The following is a 20,755-nucleotide window of genomic DNA, read 5'->3' as shown; positions in this document are numbered from 1 at the left end:
AGTTGATCTCACCCCATAGCAGCCATTCATGTACTTGTGGTGTTATATGCTGTGCCTGTGGCTGCCACACTGATGAAATTACAGCTCCCAATTGCCAACTTAAAATCAGTCACTGGACAGTTGCACTGTGATGTACTTGTAGTCTAAATGTGCAATTGATTTGGGAGTTTCAAATACCCACGCTGCAAAAAATCCCCATCTTGACAAGTCACTTAATCTGATGTTCAGCTCAAAATATTCTAGAAATTCTAGAAAAAAGCGGAAAAATGCTACTAGTGGGATGATACAATCCCACTTGTAACCAGTGCTAATCATCTTCTTAAATCAGATGTCATTTCCTCGTTACTAGTGGACTGATCTACCTTATTTTGCCTTGTTTTAACACATTATTCCAAATAAGTGCATTAGAAACAAGTCTGATGATCTCATTCCATATGTTTCTGTTTTTTTTTTTTTGTTTTTTTTTTTTTTTTAAGAACAAGAAGATTTAAGACGGAATATAAGACTAAATGACTTGTTAAGATGGAGATTTTTTTGCACTCTGGAGGGGCCAGGAACAAGCAAAATCCTGATACACACACTGATCACACAGATCAACCAAGTTTCAAGATTAATTTTCAGGTTTGCACATCTTTTTTATGCAAAATGAAAATCTCAAAATACTACTAAAAAGATAATAACACAGGGTCTGGGAAATTAGTCATTAATGTCATGTCACTAAATGCATGCATTTGAGGGAGGCAGTAACATTCAGAGTGACTGAGTGGGCAGCTCCCAGATATAAATTGTATGAGGACGATGAACTGGCACGAAAAGGGGCGTTGCTGAAAAAGAGCACGTGTGTTCGGCAAACCTTTCCAAGACAAAGGCAAAAATATAAAATGTGGCATTCTGATTCGACCTTTCTGTTGCTTCAATAACTGTCATTATGTCTGTTGTAAATAACTTAGCCATTGCGAGCAATTCAATAGCAGAAGGCTCCGTGCTTTATTTATATGCAAAGGAGGAAGAAGGGCATCTTGTTTACTCTGCGAGTGTGTGTTTGCATGGCTGTGTGTTTTGACTGGGATTTTAAAGTGAAAAGGGACGGTGGTTTGGGACCAGATGTGTGCACACCCACAATCATGCATACACACTGACAGACCTGACAGCAAACTGTGTCTGACTTCCAGGGACCTTGGCCTGGGAAATGGCACGTCCCCCCAGCTGGTGTCAGATAAAAACAGAGCGCTTGATGACCTGTTGAAGAAAGACGACATGCCGGCGGTGCTGAACAGCACTAACCCCGACACCAACAAGGTAAGAGACAAATGGTCAACTCTATATGATCTGGTCAGCTTTTTTTTCTCCTTCATCTGTGCATATGTGTGTGTGTGAGTGAGAGATCATGTGTGTGCATAAGTCTGGCCATCCTTCTAATGGATCAATAACACCATCCACCCTTACTCCATGTGTTCATATGTTAGCCGGCATTTACATGGATGCTGGCAAAGTTCGTCTCCTGAGCTGTATAATATATGTGTGTCCATGACTGTGTTTACCTGCATCTCTCTTCACCCTTGCATCATAATCCACACTATTGGCTCATTTTATGGTCTTGGGCCTTTCAGGAACTGAGCACGCACATTTATGTAGCTTCTCAACGCAGGAATAAAGCCTTTTGCTTGAGATCCCATCACCTAGGCATTAGATCCTTCCGGCGGCAAGCTGGTGGAGCATTAAATCCAGCTTATGTGTCGCACATAGAGAGGTCTGGTCACAGGCCTGAGTGTCTGTGCTGAAGATAGTGTCGTAATCTGCACATGGCCCATGTTATCCACCCACTTGTGACGTTGCTCTAGCCCTTGTCAATGGGACCGGATGGGGCACAATGGCTCCAAGAGGCCTAATGAATGCCTGCAGCTGCTGATCCATCTCTCTCTATCAAATGTGGTCCTCTTGAAATGATCCAGTCCATGAGACCTGCAGGGAAGAGAGAGTGTTAATGTCTGTACTTGTGTGTGTGTGTCTGCGTGCGTGTGTGTGTGTGTGTGTGCGCGCGCGTGTGTGTGTGTGTGTGTGTGTGTGTATGTGATGTGGGGATGTGGATGTGTGTTTGATGGTATTTGGAGAGGATATCTATGTATGGTATAGTGAGAAGCAGTGTGTGTGTGTGTGTGTGTGTCCATTTTGAGGCTACACAGTGCTTTTGTGTTGGTGTGAGCATCCTCAGCCTGATGTGTCAGTGCCATGAAGGGTGTATTTGGGAGGTGAAATTGTCTGTGTGTGTGTGTGTGTGTTTGTGTGTATGTGTGTGCACTTTATGGGTACAGTATATGTAACCATCCTGACTCATGCAGCAGGAAGAGTTTCTCTGCAGGTCTTCGCTGAAGCATTCTGTTACACGATCAGCTCGCGACAGGGAAAGAGATTGTTTAAAGAAATATTAATGAAATGATTTCTCAAAAGCGGGCTGAAAATTTTTATATTGTTACACAAGAGGATTTCAAGTGACACGACGATGGCCTGCAAATTAGTTTTCTCACTTTGGAGACCGACTGTCCTTTGCCTGGAGCCCCAGCTTCTGCTGCTGCATAATTTAATGTTTAATAAGCCTGTTGCACAGCAGAGGTGGCAGAATGTTCTGTCAAATTCCACCAGCTAGCGAGTTCAGGAGACGCAGCCACCACCTTTGATGAACCACTCAAAGCGGGTAATATGCCACTGTACCAGGAAGTTGGCTTTATTCGTCTTTCTACAGCATAATCATCACTGCATACTATGCCAGACCAGTCAGACCATCAACTGTATTTTTCTTAAAAAAAAAAAAAAAAAGACTCATATCAGTTAATATTTAATTACATCACCTTCCATTTTTCACTGTGTCAGTATTTCTCTTTTTTCCCTCTCACTCCTATCTTGCTCCCATCATCTCCTGTTTTCATCAGGAGAGATAAAACTATAAGGTGAATGATGAACTTTACTGTGATTTTCCCTTAAAATACCCCTTAAATAGCTTCAAGGTTGGAAAAGTATTTTTTGTTTTTGGATATTGTATGACAGTGTGACATGCATAGTCTGTATCTGCTGGGTGTAATGCTTCCATTATATAGATGGAAATGTCTAGGTGTCTTGTGCATAATTTTACCCATGTTTCCTCATAATTCAGCATGATATATTGGATATCTTTAGAAACCTTGGGATCTCCACTAAAATTAAAAATGAAGTTGTGTGGATTTGAACAATGCTCAGCAATGATAAGCCTGTTTATGGGAGCGAGCAGCAGAGTTGGAGAGATTAAACTATCTTCATGCTATAACTTCTATAACACAACTTCTATTTATCTATGGGCTTCTATGAACTACATTGCCGCTCTCTGTTGCATCCGTACCTTATTTCCAGCCTTTTCACAGCTGTGGTGCTAAATCTCCACATTTGGCAACCCTTCCCTGTTCGATTGTAAATAATAATTTCTCTTTACTGCACAATGGGCTTCTTCCTGCCCGTGACCCAAGTGATAATGATGTATCATGCCTAAGCTCCACAGTGGGGGTTATTGCTGTTTGAGCATGCACATGCAGGAGCCAAGCTCTTTTGTTTGTGCAGAATCAAAATCAATTCAAACTTGCACATTCTGCTCCAATCTTTGAGAGGGCAAGAAATGACAATGAGACCCAGCCGGCCGGGCACTGTTGGTATTCATCTCCACGGCGAGCGTGATTGTGTCACTGTTGTTCAGAAGCCACTCCACTGTACAATTCACAATACCACGCGAGATGATGAAAGAGGTTGCAAGGTGTGGGATTGATTACTCCGAGGTTTGGCGTTCACATGCCGCCTCACAATTGACTGTGAAAATAAATTGCAGGCATTCATCAATCAATAACTGCTCAAGTTAGCATGCAATCAACCTGCTGTTTAGCAATGCTGATTACCATTATATTAGAGCAGGAAAGAAAAGAGAGAAGGAGGAGACGTTAGAGGAGAGGAAAGTGAATGTGCGGGGTTTCTTTGCAGCATGAGTCTGTAAAAGAAACAGAAAGTGATGTGGCACTTTGCATTGGATTGGACTGGATTGGAGTCTTTATTGTCCCGGAGAGGCAATTTTGTTTGCAAAGATAGTAGTCAACGCAACAGATTCACATCATGAAGATAAATAAAAGACATATACATATAATAATCATAGAGCAGGAGTCATCATAATAAAAGTTGCAATGAGCAATAAGAGGCCTTTGTTAAAACGTATGTGCAACAGAAACTAGGCCCACAGTTTTTTAAGAAACCAACGGCCGAGGGAAGAAATGATGTCAGATATGTTTGACTTGGCCCTCCTAGGGAAAATGTACCTCTTCTCTGATGGCAAGTGTCCAAACTCTGCATGAAGAGGGTGTTGAGGGTCCGCCAGGTTGGCCTTTGCCCTCTAACTTTATAAGCATGCCATCATTCAAGTCGGTGCCAGTGGTCTTTTGGCACAGTTTAACAGTCTTTCCAATTTTGTTAAGGTGCTTGTGCTGTCAGGTTGCCAAACCAGTGCAAAATTTAAAAGTGACTCAATAAAATATGAATAAACCATTTTCGAGAGCGATCAGTCAACATTAAAACTGAACAATGACAAGCTGATTTCCCTTGAGGAGAACGAGTCGGGGGTCTGCTTGAATCTCATTGTGTCATAGTGCTTCTTAGAGTCCTAATAATAAGCTCCAAGATACTAATTATGTAGTCTAACTTGTCCCACAGAGAACAATCCATCTTATGCTTGCCAATCAGCAGCATTCAAAACCACTTCACCTTGCCTCCCTGCTGGCCTCAATGGGAGGGTTGCTTCTCTTTTCAGCTGAACCCAGTGTGAATTCCAATTACAAACATCTTGAGGGGACGTCACGCTAAAGTTGGCTTAGAGGCCAGCAACCATTAGCCAGACACAATACCACGTTAGAGTGACTCATGGTTAAACGCCTGTGTGCTCTTTTCAGCCTCCAGCCCAGGGCAGGACGTCCCCCAGCAAGTCCCTCCAGAACGGCAGCCCCTCCAAATGTCCCCGCTTCATGAAGATCAAGAACTGGGAGAGTGGCACAGTCTACAGTGACACTCTGCACCACAGCTCCAGCAAGGTAAAGCATACTGAAAATCTGTCTCATGGATAGAGGTATGTATCTGTGTATCTACATTTGGAGCTCGGTGTCGCTGGTAGCAGCCTCAGGCAGCCATCCGGTCTGGCAAAGAGAAAGATATTGATGTCAGTCTTGAGCCAGAAGTTGTTTAACAGCCAGCGTTTCTATGCCAACAGTAATGACAAAGGAAATTACATGATCCTGTGTCATTATGCCCTGCTGTTAACCACAATATTTGTATGGTACTTTAAGGGAAAAAAATGTATAAAGCGCATTAAGACTATTCAAAAATTTAAATTGCATAATTTACATTGTGTTTGTGGTGCTGTTAAAACACCGTACTTGTTGTTTGATGCATTTTTATTCTACAGAAAACCAGATAAAAGTGAATCCAGTTATTTCACTAAAGGTGTTAAATAAGGAAAAAAGAAAATTTAAAGCAGGTTTCTGTGCCAACAACTAAAAATAAAAAAGTTTATTAAAGTTTCGGTAGGTAACTATTTTTCATCCCGACTTTGACAGATCACCACTATGCACATGAGCAAAACTAAATGCACTAATTCAGTCCTCCAGGCTGCACCTCAGGATGTAATCTCATTGGTTAAAATCTTCTCCATACAAAACAAACAGCCAATCACCTCAGGGAGGCATCGCGTCATGTCTTGTGCACAGGCACCTGCACCTCTGCTGTGCACGCTCACTTCCCCTCCCCAGAGGCACTTTGCTTAACACGCGGCAGCAACGGCACTTTAGCTTAGATTACTGTAGGTACAGACACAGTGTGCGTATGTGAGTGAGGTACTTGGAGGAGGTACTGGGAGTGATGGGAAAGCTGGCTGACTTAAATCTTTTTGCAAAATGTGCATTATGTTTGGTGACTCTACCAATGAAGAAACAGAATCACACACACACACGCACACAAATGGCACCAGAAACACAATACAACATGAATCACCAATCCCTGTTTTCAGCAGTGCTTTTCGCTGGATCTTTCTTTTTAATATACCCTCTGCTGAAGTGAAGAGCAGCACAGCTACTAGCATCTATAATTAACAAACCACCAAGATGATCACAGTGGAACTGGTAATAACACAATTAGGAGTTCATAATTGAAAGCGCAACAAGACTAATGAAAATGACAATATACAAGCACAACAGATACAACAAGGAATTTGACCTGGTTAATTGGGACTGACAGATTACAAGTCAGTTACAGAGAGCCATATAGTCATACTGGATGCATTCAAATGGAACAGGATTCACATATAGCCCAGACAAGGCAAGATGATGACAGTGGACTGAACACAGTCACACTATGTATGAGCAGAAGTTACATCTTGGAATGGGCATGAATGTGAAAAGTCCAGCTAGACTGATATAGTAGAAACAGTGGAAGATGCATAAATGACAGATATGATATCTGTGGGTTTAATGGTGCTTTTTAAGGCACTGATCATCCTGACATCAATCAGCATCAAGTCAAGCAGATTAAAGTGTAGTACTACACGTATCCCGCTCTTTACAGTATGTATGGGAACAGTGTGCCGGTGTCTTTTCTCTGCTTACTCATCAAAGCGGGCTGTCTTCTCTCCTGCTATAGCTTAGAGTGCCTGCCTGTACTGTAGCCAATAAAGGATTGAGCAGAGGATCTTGTTAAAAACTGATGAAACGATAGCAGCTGTACTGCAAATATGATCAACTTAAAACATTTCTTTCTAGACACTCTGTGCTGAGGCCCAATCAGTCTGGTTCCAGGGCCAAGGACAGCACCATTGCTGCCACTTAGTTATAAATGATATTGTGTCTGCTCTGGATGAGAGACAACATTGTGCTGCTCTTTTTGCTGACCTTTCTAAGGCCTTTGACTCTGTTTTTCACTCCTTGTTATTGCACAGACTCTCACTTATTGGATTAGATTCTACTGTCTGCAGTTGGTTTCATAATTACCTTTTAGACAGATAGCGGTGTGTGAAAGTGATGTATGATCTGAGTTACGTAACAAAAGATGTCCCTCAAGATTTAATATTTGGCTGAATCCTGTTCACAATTTATGTAAATTACATTGTCAAATCTCTGACAGACACTGCAATGTTCCTCTTAGCTCAGTTGATACCGTTCCTTAAGTGTTTTTTCTCAAGTTATACAGCTTGCCATTGAAAATCTGCAGTATGCCTCCATTGCTCTGCAGAAAGCACTTGCTAATCTCATATTTAGTCTCTGACTAGACTAAATATATGCTGTTATCCAGGGCTAGAGAAATTAATAATGATAATCTCCAGATTTGCTCTCTAAATAACTACTCTCATTGAAAGAGTTTCCCCTTATAAATACCTAACCATCTGGACAGATGATAAATTCACTTTTAAAGTCCATATCGATAATCTATTAAAAATAAATAAATAACTTCTTGCACAGAAATAACATGTTTATTTGAAACAAAAAAAAGTAAACAGATTTTTCTTTCAGTCCACGATCTCAGTGATGCAGCTGTTACTACTCCTTTAATTAATTAATTAATTAATCAATTAATTAATTCTGAATCATTTATTTATCTATTGTAACCTTGGCCCCCTTGAAAGGCACACTAAATAAAAGCTGTGATTATAATAACATGCACAGATGACTGCCACTTCAAACGGCTCACGTGGTAATCGAGTAGCCTATAGTTCCGCCTCTCAATACGCAGCTACCAAAGATCATACACTGACTCAGCACAATGATGCAGTTTCAGAAATAAATCACTTGAGAAATTATAACACAACATATGCCATCTGATGGACATTTGTATCCCAAGTGCCTTGTATTAACATTTTGAGTGTGGGTGGCACGAGTGGGCGCTAATAAAAGATTGTTGGTCAGGAGGGAATGATAAAACAAAACTGTTTTAATCAGACAGCTAGCTGACATCCAGCGCATGCCAGTTCGTGAGGGCTGGAGAGAGTAAAGTAATTTCTCCAAACTCCCTCTCAGGGGTGAGGTGTCACACAGCAGTAGGCCACAGCTGCATGCTGAGCCTTCAGTAAGAAGAGGAATTTCTGTGATGCTACATCTGCATGCCTGTTTATCTACCCAACAATCTGTCCATCCGGGTTGCCAGTTTGTCATGCAAGCGAGTTCCCAACTGCAACAGAGCCCAAAGCTACTGAGCACAAAGTGTGCACCACTGTTTTAGCATTCATTGCCCCAAAACATTGCAGCCATCCATAAACAACAGCAGCCTGATTACCTCGGTGACTTATCGGACAGGCTGTTGTGTGCATGCCAATGAATGGCCTGTAATAGCATCTTCAGAATTATTATATATCACAGACGCTGCCGTATTCGAGGATGATCCGTCATTCTCGAAAAGGACAGCTGGCTGGCATGAATGCCCAGAGCGGTATGATGAGCGGACGTGCTGGAGCACAAGTGATTCTTTTGTTTTATTTTTAACTCTCCCTGCTACTCATCCATTTCCCCTTTTACCCTGTCACCTCTACTCCTTGTTTTCCTTTCTTATGTTTCCACAAGTTTTCTTCCATTGTCAGCTATCTCTCCCGTGCCTTACTGTCTTTTTTAGTCTCCTTTGCCTTCTTTTTTTTCTCTCTCTCTCTCTTCCTGCCTCAATTTCTCACTCAATTTCCTCTCCTATTTCCTTTGTTTTTGAGTGACTGTAATGTTGTGTTTGTTGTCTGCATCAGGGGAGCTGTAGTTTTTGGTTCCTTGACTGAGGGGTGGGTACGTTGTGGATAGGGTGCGGCAGTAAGTTTATTTTGGATGGGTTGGGGGGTCAGCGCCTGAGTGTTTGGACAGTGCAAGCGGGTGGTTCGGGTGTAACGAGACAGCCAATTTTAGCAGGGCTGTGGTTATCGTCAAATTTCCGCTTTGGCTGCATGCTTGCGCTACTGTTTCTGTCGTCCTCTCTTCCGCGCTCATTCGATCTCTCTAAACTGGTGAAGGCATTTACAGCAAACCAAAGTGACAGCTCACTTCAACTCTAATCATATTACACTGACCACACAAGGCTGCTCTCAGCTATGAGCAATTTTCTCTTTGCATCTGTCTGTTTCTTATTTTCTCCTTTCCCGCCTCGCTCTTTCCTCCTTTCTCTGTCTGTGTTCAATGGAAGGATACCAATTCATGACTCACTGACTTGTTCATTCATTAACAAGTATGTCAGCCAATTCTGAGCATTATTGTGAAAGGATCTGTATAATAGTCAAGTCCCCTTTTATGCATTAAGGGTCAGGAGTCTCTAACAGAAGCTCACCCTATATTTTAACAAAGGGGAAGGTGCTGTGGTTTGTTTAAATGGGCCCTTGCATAAAGTAATATAATTGGTGTACTACTTTTCAGTGCTGATGGAAGTGATTTTCCAATTACCATTTGTCCTTGTGGGTGGAATACAGGAGAGGAAGCAGTCAAGACATTCTGATTATGCAAAACTGTGATCTTTTTGTCTTCCATACTGAAGAAAGTAGTGCAACAGGCTCTGGGAAATCCCTGTGTCAGGGGTCAAGAGCAGCAACAATTGATTCAAGGGGAGCTTTTGAGATTAAAGGATAATTCCTGTTTTTTCTTTTCTTTTTCTCCAGTGTGATTTTAAGGTGGCTATGTGGCCAGAGAGTGGAACCAGAAGGGATGATGTGGTTTCTTGTGTAACCTCATATGTACCTACCATATCCAGTCACCGCTAATGCTTGTATTAAATAATTTAAATAGAAATAAAGTGTTGCAATGTAATGCTACTTTTAATTTATATAAATATGGCTGACACAGAAAGGGCAGCACTCATTTTAGCAAACAAAAAAAAAAAAGGGGGCAAGGGAGAGGGTCACTTGTATGAAGCATTGTTTGCCTAAAGCGTCATTCAAGCATTTCTATAATTACATTTTGGTTTTAGATTCATTTCAAATGAAGCGGAACCAAGACCGCATACTCGGCCAATTGATCTAAAATTAATTGAGAAAGGAAACTATATGGCAATTTTTGGCGGTGTAAACAAATGAAGAGCAAATGAATGATTTTTAAGGAATCTTGCATGGATGCTATTTTTTAACATATATTTAAGCATTATTACACGAGAGGGTGTGAAGTGACAATAATGAGGGTCAAGCACACCCTCGAGTGTAATAATGCGATTATACAACTATTACCAACAAAATAAAATGTATAATCAAAATGTATTCATACTGTGGGCATGTCACTCTCAAAATATAAAAGTTTTTTCCTAGTATTCTCTCCGTTTCAGCGGAAATACATGAGATCTGACGTTAACTAGTCATTGTCAGCCAGCCAAATTGGGCTTATCATGTTTTCTAGACATCGTGATTTCCCAAAATTGAATAAATACCACACATAGCAACACAAAACTGCTTTGCTAGCTCAATCAATCTGGGGGTGTGTCACTCCAAATTAACGTCAGCTCTGATTTATGTGGCTAAGCAACAAAAGTAACAACAGAAAGCAGTCACATTAAGGCTGAACAGTTATATAATTTCAACCCCACCTTTTGCTAATCACCTTTTCGGGCTATTATCAATTTACCTCTGAAATAAAGACGACGATTTATTAAATGTTCATTTCAATGTACAGATGCAAACAAATTGACAAATTAATTATATCAATGGTCTAGGAAACTCATTACGACTAAACAAATTAATAACGATTAATAGGCTAATTAATAACTGATAACAGTAACACATTAATAACAAGAACAAAGTTATAGCCTGCACATTGCCGTGGAACATCTTAAGGTATTGTCCATGGTGCTGAATCTGCCTCAGCGGGTACTGTCCGTGGTGCTGACTCTGCCTCAGTAGGTACTGTCTGTGGTGCTGAATCTGCCTCAGCGGATGCTGTCCGTGGTGCTGAATCTGTCTCAGTGGGTACTGTCCATGGTGCTGAATCTGTCTCAGCATGTACTGTCTGTGGTGCTGAATCTGTCTCAGTGGGTACTGTCCATGGTGCTGAATCTGTCTCAGCAGGTACTGTCCATGGTGCTGAATCTGTCTCAGCAGGTACTGTCCATGGTGCTGACTCTGTCTCAGCAGGTACTGTCCGTCGTGCTGAATGCGCTTCAGCAGGTACTGTCCGTAGTGCTGAATCTGCCTCAGCAGGTACTGTCCATGGTGCTGACTCTGCCTCAGCAGGTGCTGTCCGTGCTGCTGACTCTGCTGAGGCATTTCATTCTCTTTATTATGGAAATTAAAGGTCCATAAAATTCACGGAGGATCTTGTTTAGCTCTTCTTTACTTACAGCTGAGAAATCAACTGTTTGCCCGGTGTTTGTCAGGTATTTTTGTAAACATTTGACGGCCCAAGACGTTGACTGGGCCGTACTGGCTTCATTTCTTGACCTCTCCAGCTGATCCAGCTCTTCACTCGTCACTCTCGCTCCTCTGTTCTGTCTTGTCTTCCTCGTTCAGCCATTTATCCAAACTTAGGTCGCCAAATAAATCAAAATCGACAACAAAATGGTTCATTATGCAGACTAACAAAGTTGACAGCAGCTTTTGATGCGGGTTTCAGTGAAACGTTTTGTGTTGCCATGGAAAACACACAGACTCGGGCAATAAGATGTAGGTGAAGTAATATTTTCAGTGATGAGGTATTTTTGCTTTGAGCATGGCTAGCCATGCTGTCATGCTGATATGAGCACATTCTAAACATCTGATTGACTAATCAAATTGCTTGGTCAGATCTACGTGTTGTATAATTTTTTAAAAATGTCACATACCCCCTGGAGTTCCTCCACGTACCCCCAGGGGTACGCGTACCCCCATTTTAGAAACTGTGCCTTAAACCCTTCCATTCTAACATATATGTAATGTCATTTTTCTTTTTCAGATACCAACCTGCACTGAGAGTGTGTGTATAGGCTCTGTCATGGTGCCCAACCAGCACATTCGCAAGCCAGACGAGGTCAGAACCAAAGAGGAGCTGCTCCCACTGGCCACTGACTTCATAGACCAGTACTACACCTCCATCAAAAGGCAAGCACAGCCACTTCTAACACCGCACCCTACCTACAGACTGGAGTTTTAATTACTGGAGGCCAGCTGCTCAAGAGGCAGAAATGTTTGTACTGGTCGAGTTAAACCTCAACGGGCAGAGTCCAGAAACTGTAGTTTTCCTGGCTAGGTAATGTTAGACTTTAGCCAAACCTGCCTACTGCTACTGAAATAAGTGATTCAAAACAATATAATATGAATTTAATTGTTTAAGACAGCAAAATTACAGCAGCCATCCCATCTCAGTACCAAGAATAGTCAAACATGCTGAAAACATTTCAAAAAGAACACAGATGAAGTTGCAGCTGAGTCACAGTTCAAACGCTTTCAACCAATCAGTGAGGAAAGTCGGTGCCACAGTGACACATGACCAACCTCACCACCTGGTTTCATGATGTTGTGTGGATGTATTTGGAAACCACAGCCCTGTTTGTGCTAAGCGCTACCCACTGCTATGCCACCTTGATGCTGATTGTCTTGAAAAGGTAATCACTTCTTTGTTGACCCAGCTGGGTTAGACTATGGCTGCGTTCCAAATCGCATACTTCTACTTTTTACTTTTAGTATTTACTGCAGCTGCCCTTACAAAGTATGTCGTGTAGTATGCAGTATGCATGCGTATGCATACTATTGGGACACACTACATACGTCATCTCTGAACTCCGACCCTCTTGCTCACTTCCGCTGCCGTCTGTAGCACCACATTTGAATGTGCTATGTCATACTTCGGAGATGCAGCAAATCACCTCTCGCCGAGCTTGCCAGAGACGTGCACGTGCACACCATCAGAGGTGCCACAAATCTCTGCTGCTGTTATGTCGTAATGTATGTTGTTGTTTCTTATAAACTGACGTGATGATACTTACATGCAGTATTATTCCTTACAGTATAATAATGTGCATTTTTCTGACGTAACTTCTGCTGCACAAAGGATTTTGGGTCAGAATGGCCAGAGAAGCATGCTGACATGCATACTGCGAAATATGACTATGTATTGGGACATACTAATACTTTTTCTTACATACTAAATAGTATGGTAGTATGGGTATTGGAGGGCAGGGTTAGACTCAGTTTGTGCTTAGCCCTGGCCCCCTTTCAGCAATGCTGACATGTCCCTTCTAGCAAATTATCATGGAAAGTTAGTCGGTGCAGCCATGATCCACAACCAAACCCCCCTGCTGGGTTTAGTGATGGTACATGGATATGTTTATGCTGAGCCCCACCCACTTCCCCATCCCCTAGAGGCTGATTGGCCCGAAAACTGAATCTCTTCTCTGCTGGCCCATGAACAAACCTCCCACCTTTTCTTGCAAATCCATCCAGTATTTCTAGAGTTATGCTGCTCATAGATGTATGGGTGGATGGATTCAACAGGATCACATAACCCCCTGCCAGAGGGGTTCATTGCCATACCAGAAGTAATAAATACTAATACAAATACTACTACTACTACTACTACTACTACTACTACTACAACTAAGAAGAAGAAGAAGAAGAAGAAGAAGAAGTAGAAGAAGAAGAAGAAGAAGAAGAAGAAGAAGAAGAAGAAGAAGAAGAAGAATGATACATATAATAAGCATCCTAAAAAAAATACAGTGTATGCTTTTGTGATACTGCCTGATATTTTATTGATATTTGAGTACTTCTTTGCCATTCAAGGTTGCCAGTTAGCTGACTCACTCTGTGGACTGTAAGTCCTATAACTATAAGATTATTTATGCTTTGGAAAAATGCTCCTATAGCACATACTCCATCTCTGCAATACCTGCCCACATTGAGTTTTTCTGTGGAGTGACGTATGTTTCTTTTTGTACCCAAACACATTATTGTATTCTCCCTTCCAAATGAGCAAGAAATTTTGAATGAGCGAGGAGATGAGCAAAGAGATTACATAACTGTGAGTGTGACAAACCCAGTCCTGTTTGTGGACTTTCAGTGTACTGGGGATCTGTACAAAACAGCAAAGTAAATATCTCCTCCACTGTATATCCATGTCCTTGTGTGTCCCTGCCCCCTGTGTGACTGTCCTGGCTCCAGGTATGGCTCGAAGGCTCATGTGGACAGGCTGGAGGAGGTGACCAAGGAGATCGAGGGATCAGGAACCTACCAGCTGAAGGACACTGAACTGATTTATGGCGCCAAGCATGCCTGGAGGAACGCCGCCCGCTGTGTAGGGAGGATTCAGTGGTCCAAATTACAGGTGATACATAAATAAAGTCATGCTGTAGTAAACATGCTTGCTTCTGTTTGCATGCTGTTTTTGACCGTCTGACAGGAAAACGGGCAAGGTTACAGTAGGAAATGTGCCCCGTGGACATTAGCTCCAGATTTCATGACACTGAAGTTTACCAAAAATCAACTTTGAAAAGCATCCAAGGATAGATGAGCACAAAGAGCACCGTATAACATGGCTGACCATTGCTTCAGTCAGTTGTTTCCACTTGGTTGATGCCAATATAATCAATCACAACCCCAGATGATTTTACACAAAAAATTGCTGAAGCGTTTGACCTTGAAGGGATCATTGTCTCCTTTGATTTCTTTCACTTGTTGCTTTATGGTGATGTAATATTCTTGTAACCACGGCTTTCCTTTTAATTAAACAGCATTCTCTGTTTGCCAGTTTGACGCCCCGGTGGAAATTTTCCGTTTCATTTTCACATTTGTTTTCCAGGTGTTTGATGCCAGAGACTGCACAACAGCTCATGGAATGTACAACTACATCTGCAACCACATCAAGTATGCCACCAACAAAGGCAACCTGAGGTGAAAACACACTGCTCAGCGCTTTACCCAAGTCTCTTATCCCTTTGTCCTCTGGTTTTTGCACTTGCTCAACTTTCCTTGTTCTATCCACTACACTTGTCCCTATCCCCATCTGTCACTGCACGTATTTCATCACCCTTCTTCGTCTGTTACCACCCTGACTTGACCCACTGTCCATCTGTCAATGTGCGCCATCTCTTAACGCTATCCCTGACACTGTCTGCTGCCTGTCTATGTGTCAGTGTCTTGGCTCCAATTATTACCCCACTGGTAAGGCGGCAGACCCCGCTAACAAGTAGTCATTTGTCAGACCTGCTCAGTGCTCGTTTTCTCACTGCCAAGTCCTAATCACATGTGACACCTCATATTTACTTCTTGAATGACGGATGGCTTCTGACTCATTACTACACTTAGACCAGGCTGTAGAAGGACAACTCGGACACATATGGCGATAAGAACCAGCACCGCATCCTGACGCACTTTAAGTTCACATTAAAGATGTTATTCCATCCATTTGAAAAATAAATTAATAAAATAAAATACTGCTTGGCAAAAATCATCAATCGGTATTTCAAAAACAAAGATGATTATACTCATGAGGTGTAATCATTTTGCATGGTAAGGCACTGATGACCCATAACTAACCCATAACTAAGAGCAGGAGGATTTTTTTTATTGCTTATTTTTCATTCATTTTTATTTTTTTATTTTCATTTTTATTTATTTATTTATTTATATTTTATTATTTTTTTCAAGTGATACCTTGTTTTGGATTGACACTCTTCATATACACACATAGTGCATGGAAAATGATGTAATGGATACATCGGGTGTGTATCGACAGCCAATGTAAAAACTTGTATAATGTAATAATCTAATAATTTGCTGGAAAATGTAAAATCATCACATTGTAATTGTATGTTAACCAGTAACTACTTCATAAGCTTTCAACTTATGTAATATTGTATTGTTTAATAATCTAATAACTCAATCTTTAACGTCTCCTCTTATCAGTTGTTACTATAATGGGTAAAAATGCCACATACTTTAGGAAGTAATGATTGCTGGTTAATGTAATAATATGATGCTATCAGTATATCTGAGAAATTATTTTTATTTTATTTTATTTATTTTTTTTACATAATCTGTCAGTTACTGCATTAGAAGATGCAACACTGTGTACTTATGAGAGCATTAATTCAAGAAGGAGTTGTCATTTACTATATATTTAAAGGTCAAATAGTACAGCATTATGCACAGTCCGTACCCCCTCATCAGTTTGACCTTTTACGGCAGTTTCATGAGTCAAGCTGATAGATTGTTTCTCGAGATGTGGACTGCAGTGCTCGTGCCACTGGCCCAGATTCACACCAGCTGCTCTCCCTCCACAGCGACTTACAACCAGCTTAGAAGAATTAACTCTTTTGCCTGGTCATGACATTAAAACACCAGTGGGTTGGAGAACAGACCAAAGGTAGCTAAGCTCAGGCCCTGCTCTCAGCCCTTTCACATAACCCCTTAGATTAAAAATGCTGTCAGATAAATTATGTGCATCATGCCAACAACATCTGCAGGCAAGCTTTCCATATCTTTAGACTTTTATTTAAACATCTAATGCATTGCTGTGTAGCATCTTGATCTATAGAGTAGCTACATGTGTTAAGTGATAATCTCATACTTGTAAAATGCTCTGGATTTATATATTGGACATCATCAACATACTAATCCATTATATGTTTTTTGTGCAGATCGGCTATTACCATATTTCCTCAGACGACAGATGGTAAACATGACTTTCGGGTGTGGAACAGTCAGCTGATTCGCTATGCAGGCTACAAACAGCCTGACGGACAGATCCTGGGAGACCCCGCAAATGTTGAATTCACTGAGGTATAGATAAGGGATGGTATTTTAAGGTCTATGAGTCTATACACTGTGGAAAAAAAAAAAAAACAACTTGACCCATTTCTACTGAATTCATATGCTGCTTTTGGTCACTAGATATGCATACAGCAGGGATGGAAGGCTCCAAAGGGACGTTTTGATGTCCTACCCCTCCTGCTGCAAGCCAATGGAAACGACCCTGAGCTGTTTGAGATCCCCGAGGATCTCATTCTGGAGGTGCCGATCACACACCCAAAGTGAGTTGAAGAGACTTGCACTTGCAATATGGGCTGCCTTCTCTCCCATGAAAGTAGAAAATATACAGAATATATAGAAACAAGCACATGGGTGCCTGCACACAAAGATATCCACCCACTCACACATCCCTCAATAACACCTATTATACAACGGGTAGTTTTAAGCCAAGCAATGTGATTGGTTACAGATACATTCCCACTGTGCTGAATATTCCCATAAAGCACAGCAAGCCATGCTTTATTAGTTGCTATGCCAACTTTTGTGGTAACTATGGGGCTCATTAGCGATCTCTCTAGCCTTTTCTCCTGTTCTTTTTTTAATTTTTTTTATTTTTTGTGTGTGCTACTTTTGAGAAAACTTCTGAAACAATACTCTTGTGTTCCTAACCATTGTACAAAAGCCATAATGTCCTTGAAGATGTGATATTGCAGCTGTCACATTGTGGACTGCCTCTAATCACAGTGAAGAACAGGGTATTGCCTATGTCCTCTCCCACTCTCTCACACACTCATAAAGCCATCAAGCCACAGAGAACACGCCGGCATCCCTTGACACACTGATCTCCCTGCCAAACTCCCTGGAAAGTGGCGTGTTTGCTCCTTACCCTGCATCAACTGGCCCTCAGCTCTGGCAGCAGCTTGGCACCGGCCATGGCCCCCAACAGTGCCTCATCATTTCATGGGTCTAGGCCCAGCTCTGCAATAATGCCCAAAAAGCAACATAATTTCTCCTTAGGGTCTGCACTGAGAGTGTGTAGTAGGGGGGTAAATGGGGGTAAATGGAGACCCAGCCTGCTAGTCCAGCTTTGAAAAGCTGTCACAAGGGTTTCTTTTCCTGTGTTAATGTTTATTTTGGCGGCATTCCTTTCAAAGTATGTATGTCATGGGTAAATATGTGAACAAGACTCTTGAATAAGAGAGAAAATGATGCATGATTAAATTGTTACATGAAGCAAAATGTCGAATCCTGATTTCATTCAAGGTTTTAAAGTAATATTTGCCCTGACCTCGGATTAGAGCACACTGAACTGAGTTAGCTGAGATAGCAAGAGCTCAAATTATCTTCTATTTGAGTGAGTCCCTGAATCTTTGAGGTCTCTACACTCTGAATCCATGCTTTGGTTCTGATTCTGCATCCCCTTTGCAGGTATGAGTGGTTCAAGGATCTGGACCTGAAGTGGTACGGCCTGCCGGCGGTCTCCAACATGCTGCTGGAGATTGGAGGATTAGAGTTCACTGGCTGCCCCTTCAGCGGCTGGTACATGGGCACAGAGATTGGTGTGAGGGATTTCTGTGACAGCTCACGCTACAACATTCTGGAGGTAGTGTATCATGCCAAGAAATGGATTCACTCAAGAACTGCACAGGGAAGAGCGCACGCTTCATCATCAAAAAGCCATGTTATTCATAAAGCATGCATCACAAACCATGCACAATGACTAGAAAGCATGTTTATATGGCATTTAGTATCACAATCAGCTTCTCTCAAAACAAGTGAAATAATCTGGCAGTGGGATTGATAATCCTACTTGTTTTTAATGTTTCAGGAATTTATCTGGGAACAGTATAAATATGATAAAACATGTTGATTAGCACTGGAGACAAATGGGATTATTTCATCCCACCGTTCGATTTTTTTCCTCTTTTTTTAAGAAAACAAAATTTGAATCTGAGATTCAATAACTTGATAAAATTGAGATTATTCTTGCAGAGTTAGTACTCATGTATTGGATTTACAAAGAGAAATCACATGCCAATCTCATTATTTTCTCAAAAAAAAAAAAAAAAAAAAAAAAAAAAAGGATGATGGTGCAGCCATGCATGAATGTTGCAACTTTTTGCATCACCTCTTCCTTGAAATCACACATAGAAAACTCCTTTGAGAGATGGTGAAGTCTTTGTTCAGAATTTGTCCATTCAGAATGCCAGATATCATAACAGTAGGATGCAGGCATGATCTCCAGCAAGTCGGTCAAGCGAGGCTAAGCGTTTTACATCTGGAAATCTCAAACTAGAAAGGTCACTTTAGGGTTCAAGGGTTCCAGTGTTGGTGGATTAGTATTACATCTGAATCACACGGTTTGCGCTTGCATATGTGATAAAGGGGACTAGTTGTAGAGTATTTGCTTGTTCATTGTTCTTTGCGAGGGATAATCCACAGTGTGTTGTGACCCTCTACAGCTACGTTACCAATAAGTGGTGAGACAATTGCAATTGTAGCCATATAAGCTCAGCTCTCTGTCATTTTACCTAAAAAATGTTTGTGGTCTGAGATTGAGCCGTGTTTCTATAACGCTAAGACTCAAGTCTCAAGAACTCATTATTCAAGTTGGAGCCCAAATAATCAGTTTGAATTCAAGTAATCCATGTGTAAAACATTTGAGGTTTATAACTCTTTACTCTTTTGCATGTTTTACATTATTATCTAATACTTGACTATCATTGTTCTCCTGACAGCATGCCCTCACCAATATGTTATATCATCCTACAAGTCTACATGTAGGCAAATATTGTCAATCAATCAGTTAATCAGGTACAAATGTGAGGTAATGTTGAGGAGATTTGTAGCCTGTGTCTAACATGATTGAGTCGTTAAACTTGGGACTAAGGTTAGAATTAGATCTGAGTTTAGGTCTCGAGTACTGCAACACTCTGACCTGGAAATAGCTGTCTTTCACGAGTTATGATCACCAACACTCTGGCATGGTTAGTCAGTCACTGTTGTCATTGTGGCTGCACTGAAACACTGACAGCATGGTATGATTTCTTGTTATGCAGGAGGTAGCTAACATGATGGCCTTAGACACCAGGAAGACCTCCTCCCTGTGGAAAGACCAGGCACTGGTGGAGATCAACATTGCAGTTCTCTACAGTTTCCAGGTAGGTTCCTCTCTTTGTGTGTCCAAAGAGAGGACACACAAAGCATTATCTTTTCATATAATCTTCTGTTTTGCTGTTTTAGGGATTCAGCCAATGCATATCAGAACTTTAACATTTGCTTTACTGTTCCCTGTCTTCAGTCGGCCAAAGTGACCATAGTAGATCACCATTCGGCCACAGAGTCCTTCATGAAACACATGGAGAACGAGTACCGGGTGCGAGGCGGCTGTCCTGCAGACTGGGTGTGGATCGTGCCTCCAATGTCGGGAAGTGTCACACCGGTTTTCCACCAAGAAATGCTCAACTACCGCCTCACGCCCTCCTTTGAGTACCAGGTGAGGAGTGGGGGTCATAAAAATGACTTGTGACAACGTGGATAGGTATGAAGGTTTGCAATATTTAGGTTCATATCCAGTTAGATCAAGTCCACTCTGCTTCAAGTTACAGTCAGTTTTGCAATTTTACCTCTTGGTTGCTGAACTGCTGCTGCAGTTTAGCAGTTTATCTTTCCACGTAAGAATTGTTTAGACAAATCAAGTTTTGCTCTCATGTCAGCCATCGGATGTCTTCGCTAATTAGTTGGCTGAAAGACATCACATTTGTATTTTAAAATATTTTAAAACATGCTCATTTGCTTCACCCTATAAAATCCACCCTAAAACACGAATTGTGTTAAAAGCAGCTGCTGGTGATGTGCCTTGCTCTTCTGGGCCTATTTTGTTATTTGGCGATGCCTTTTTCTTATTACCATGGATACGCAGACAATGTGACATTGCGTTGATATAGTTCCTGTGCAGCTACAATTCGGTTTAATGTCAGAGTTTTTTCCAGTTGTCTGAAAGCATTAATGATAAATGTCAGTTTTTATTGTCAGGACTTCAGAATC

General features: G+C 41.4%; 1 protein-coding gene across 2 annotated transcripts in view; it reads left to right on the top strand.

Annotated features, from left to right (window-relative positions):
• The window catches only part of nos1 (nitric oxide synthase 1 (neuronal)), a 46,548-nt gene that overhangs the window by 6,838 nt on the left and 18,955 nt on the right, over positions 1–20,755 (top strand). For both annotated transcript variants that reach the window (XM_030060708.1, XM_030060707.1), the window contains exons 3-12: positions 1,173–1,299; positions 4,953–5,090; positions 11,919–12,064; positions 14,120–14,282; positions 14,757–14,848; positions 16,597–16,738; positions 16,850–16,989; positions 18,137–18,311; positions 19,768–19,869; positions 20,010–20,204. In XM_030060708.1, coding sequence (XP_029916568.1) covers positions 1,173–1,299; positions 4,953–5,090; positions 11,919–12,064; positions 14,120–14,282; positions 14,757–14,848; positions 16,597–16,738; positions 16,850–16,989; positions 18,137–18,311; positions 19,768–19,869; positions 20,010–20,204 — 1,420 coding nt within the window. The remainder of the gene's footprint in view (positions 1–1,172; positions 1,300–4,952; positions 5,091–11,918; positions 12,065–14,119; positions 14,283–14,756; positions 14,849–16,596; positions 16,739–16,849; positions 16,990–18,136; positions 18,312–19,767; positions 19,870–20,009; positions 20,205–20,755) is intronic.

This window comes from Myripristis murdjan, chromosome 9, assembly GCF_902150065.1.
Source record: "Myripristis murdjan chromosome 9, fMyrMur1.1, whole genome shotgun sequence".
NCBI classification, from domain to species: Eukaryota; Metazoa; Chordata; class Actinopteri; order Holocentriformes; family Holocentridae; genus Myripristis; species Myripristis murdjan.
This window is presented reverse-complemented; position numbering and strand designations above follow the sequence as displayed.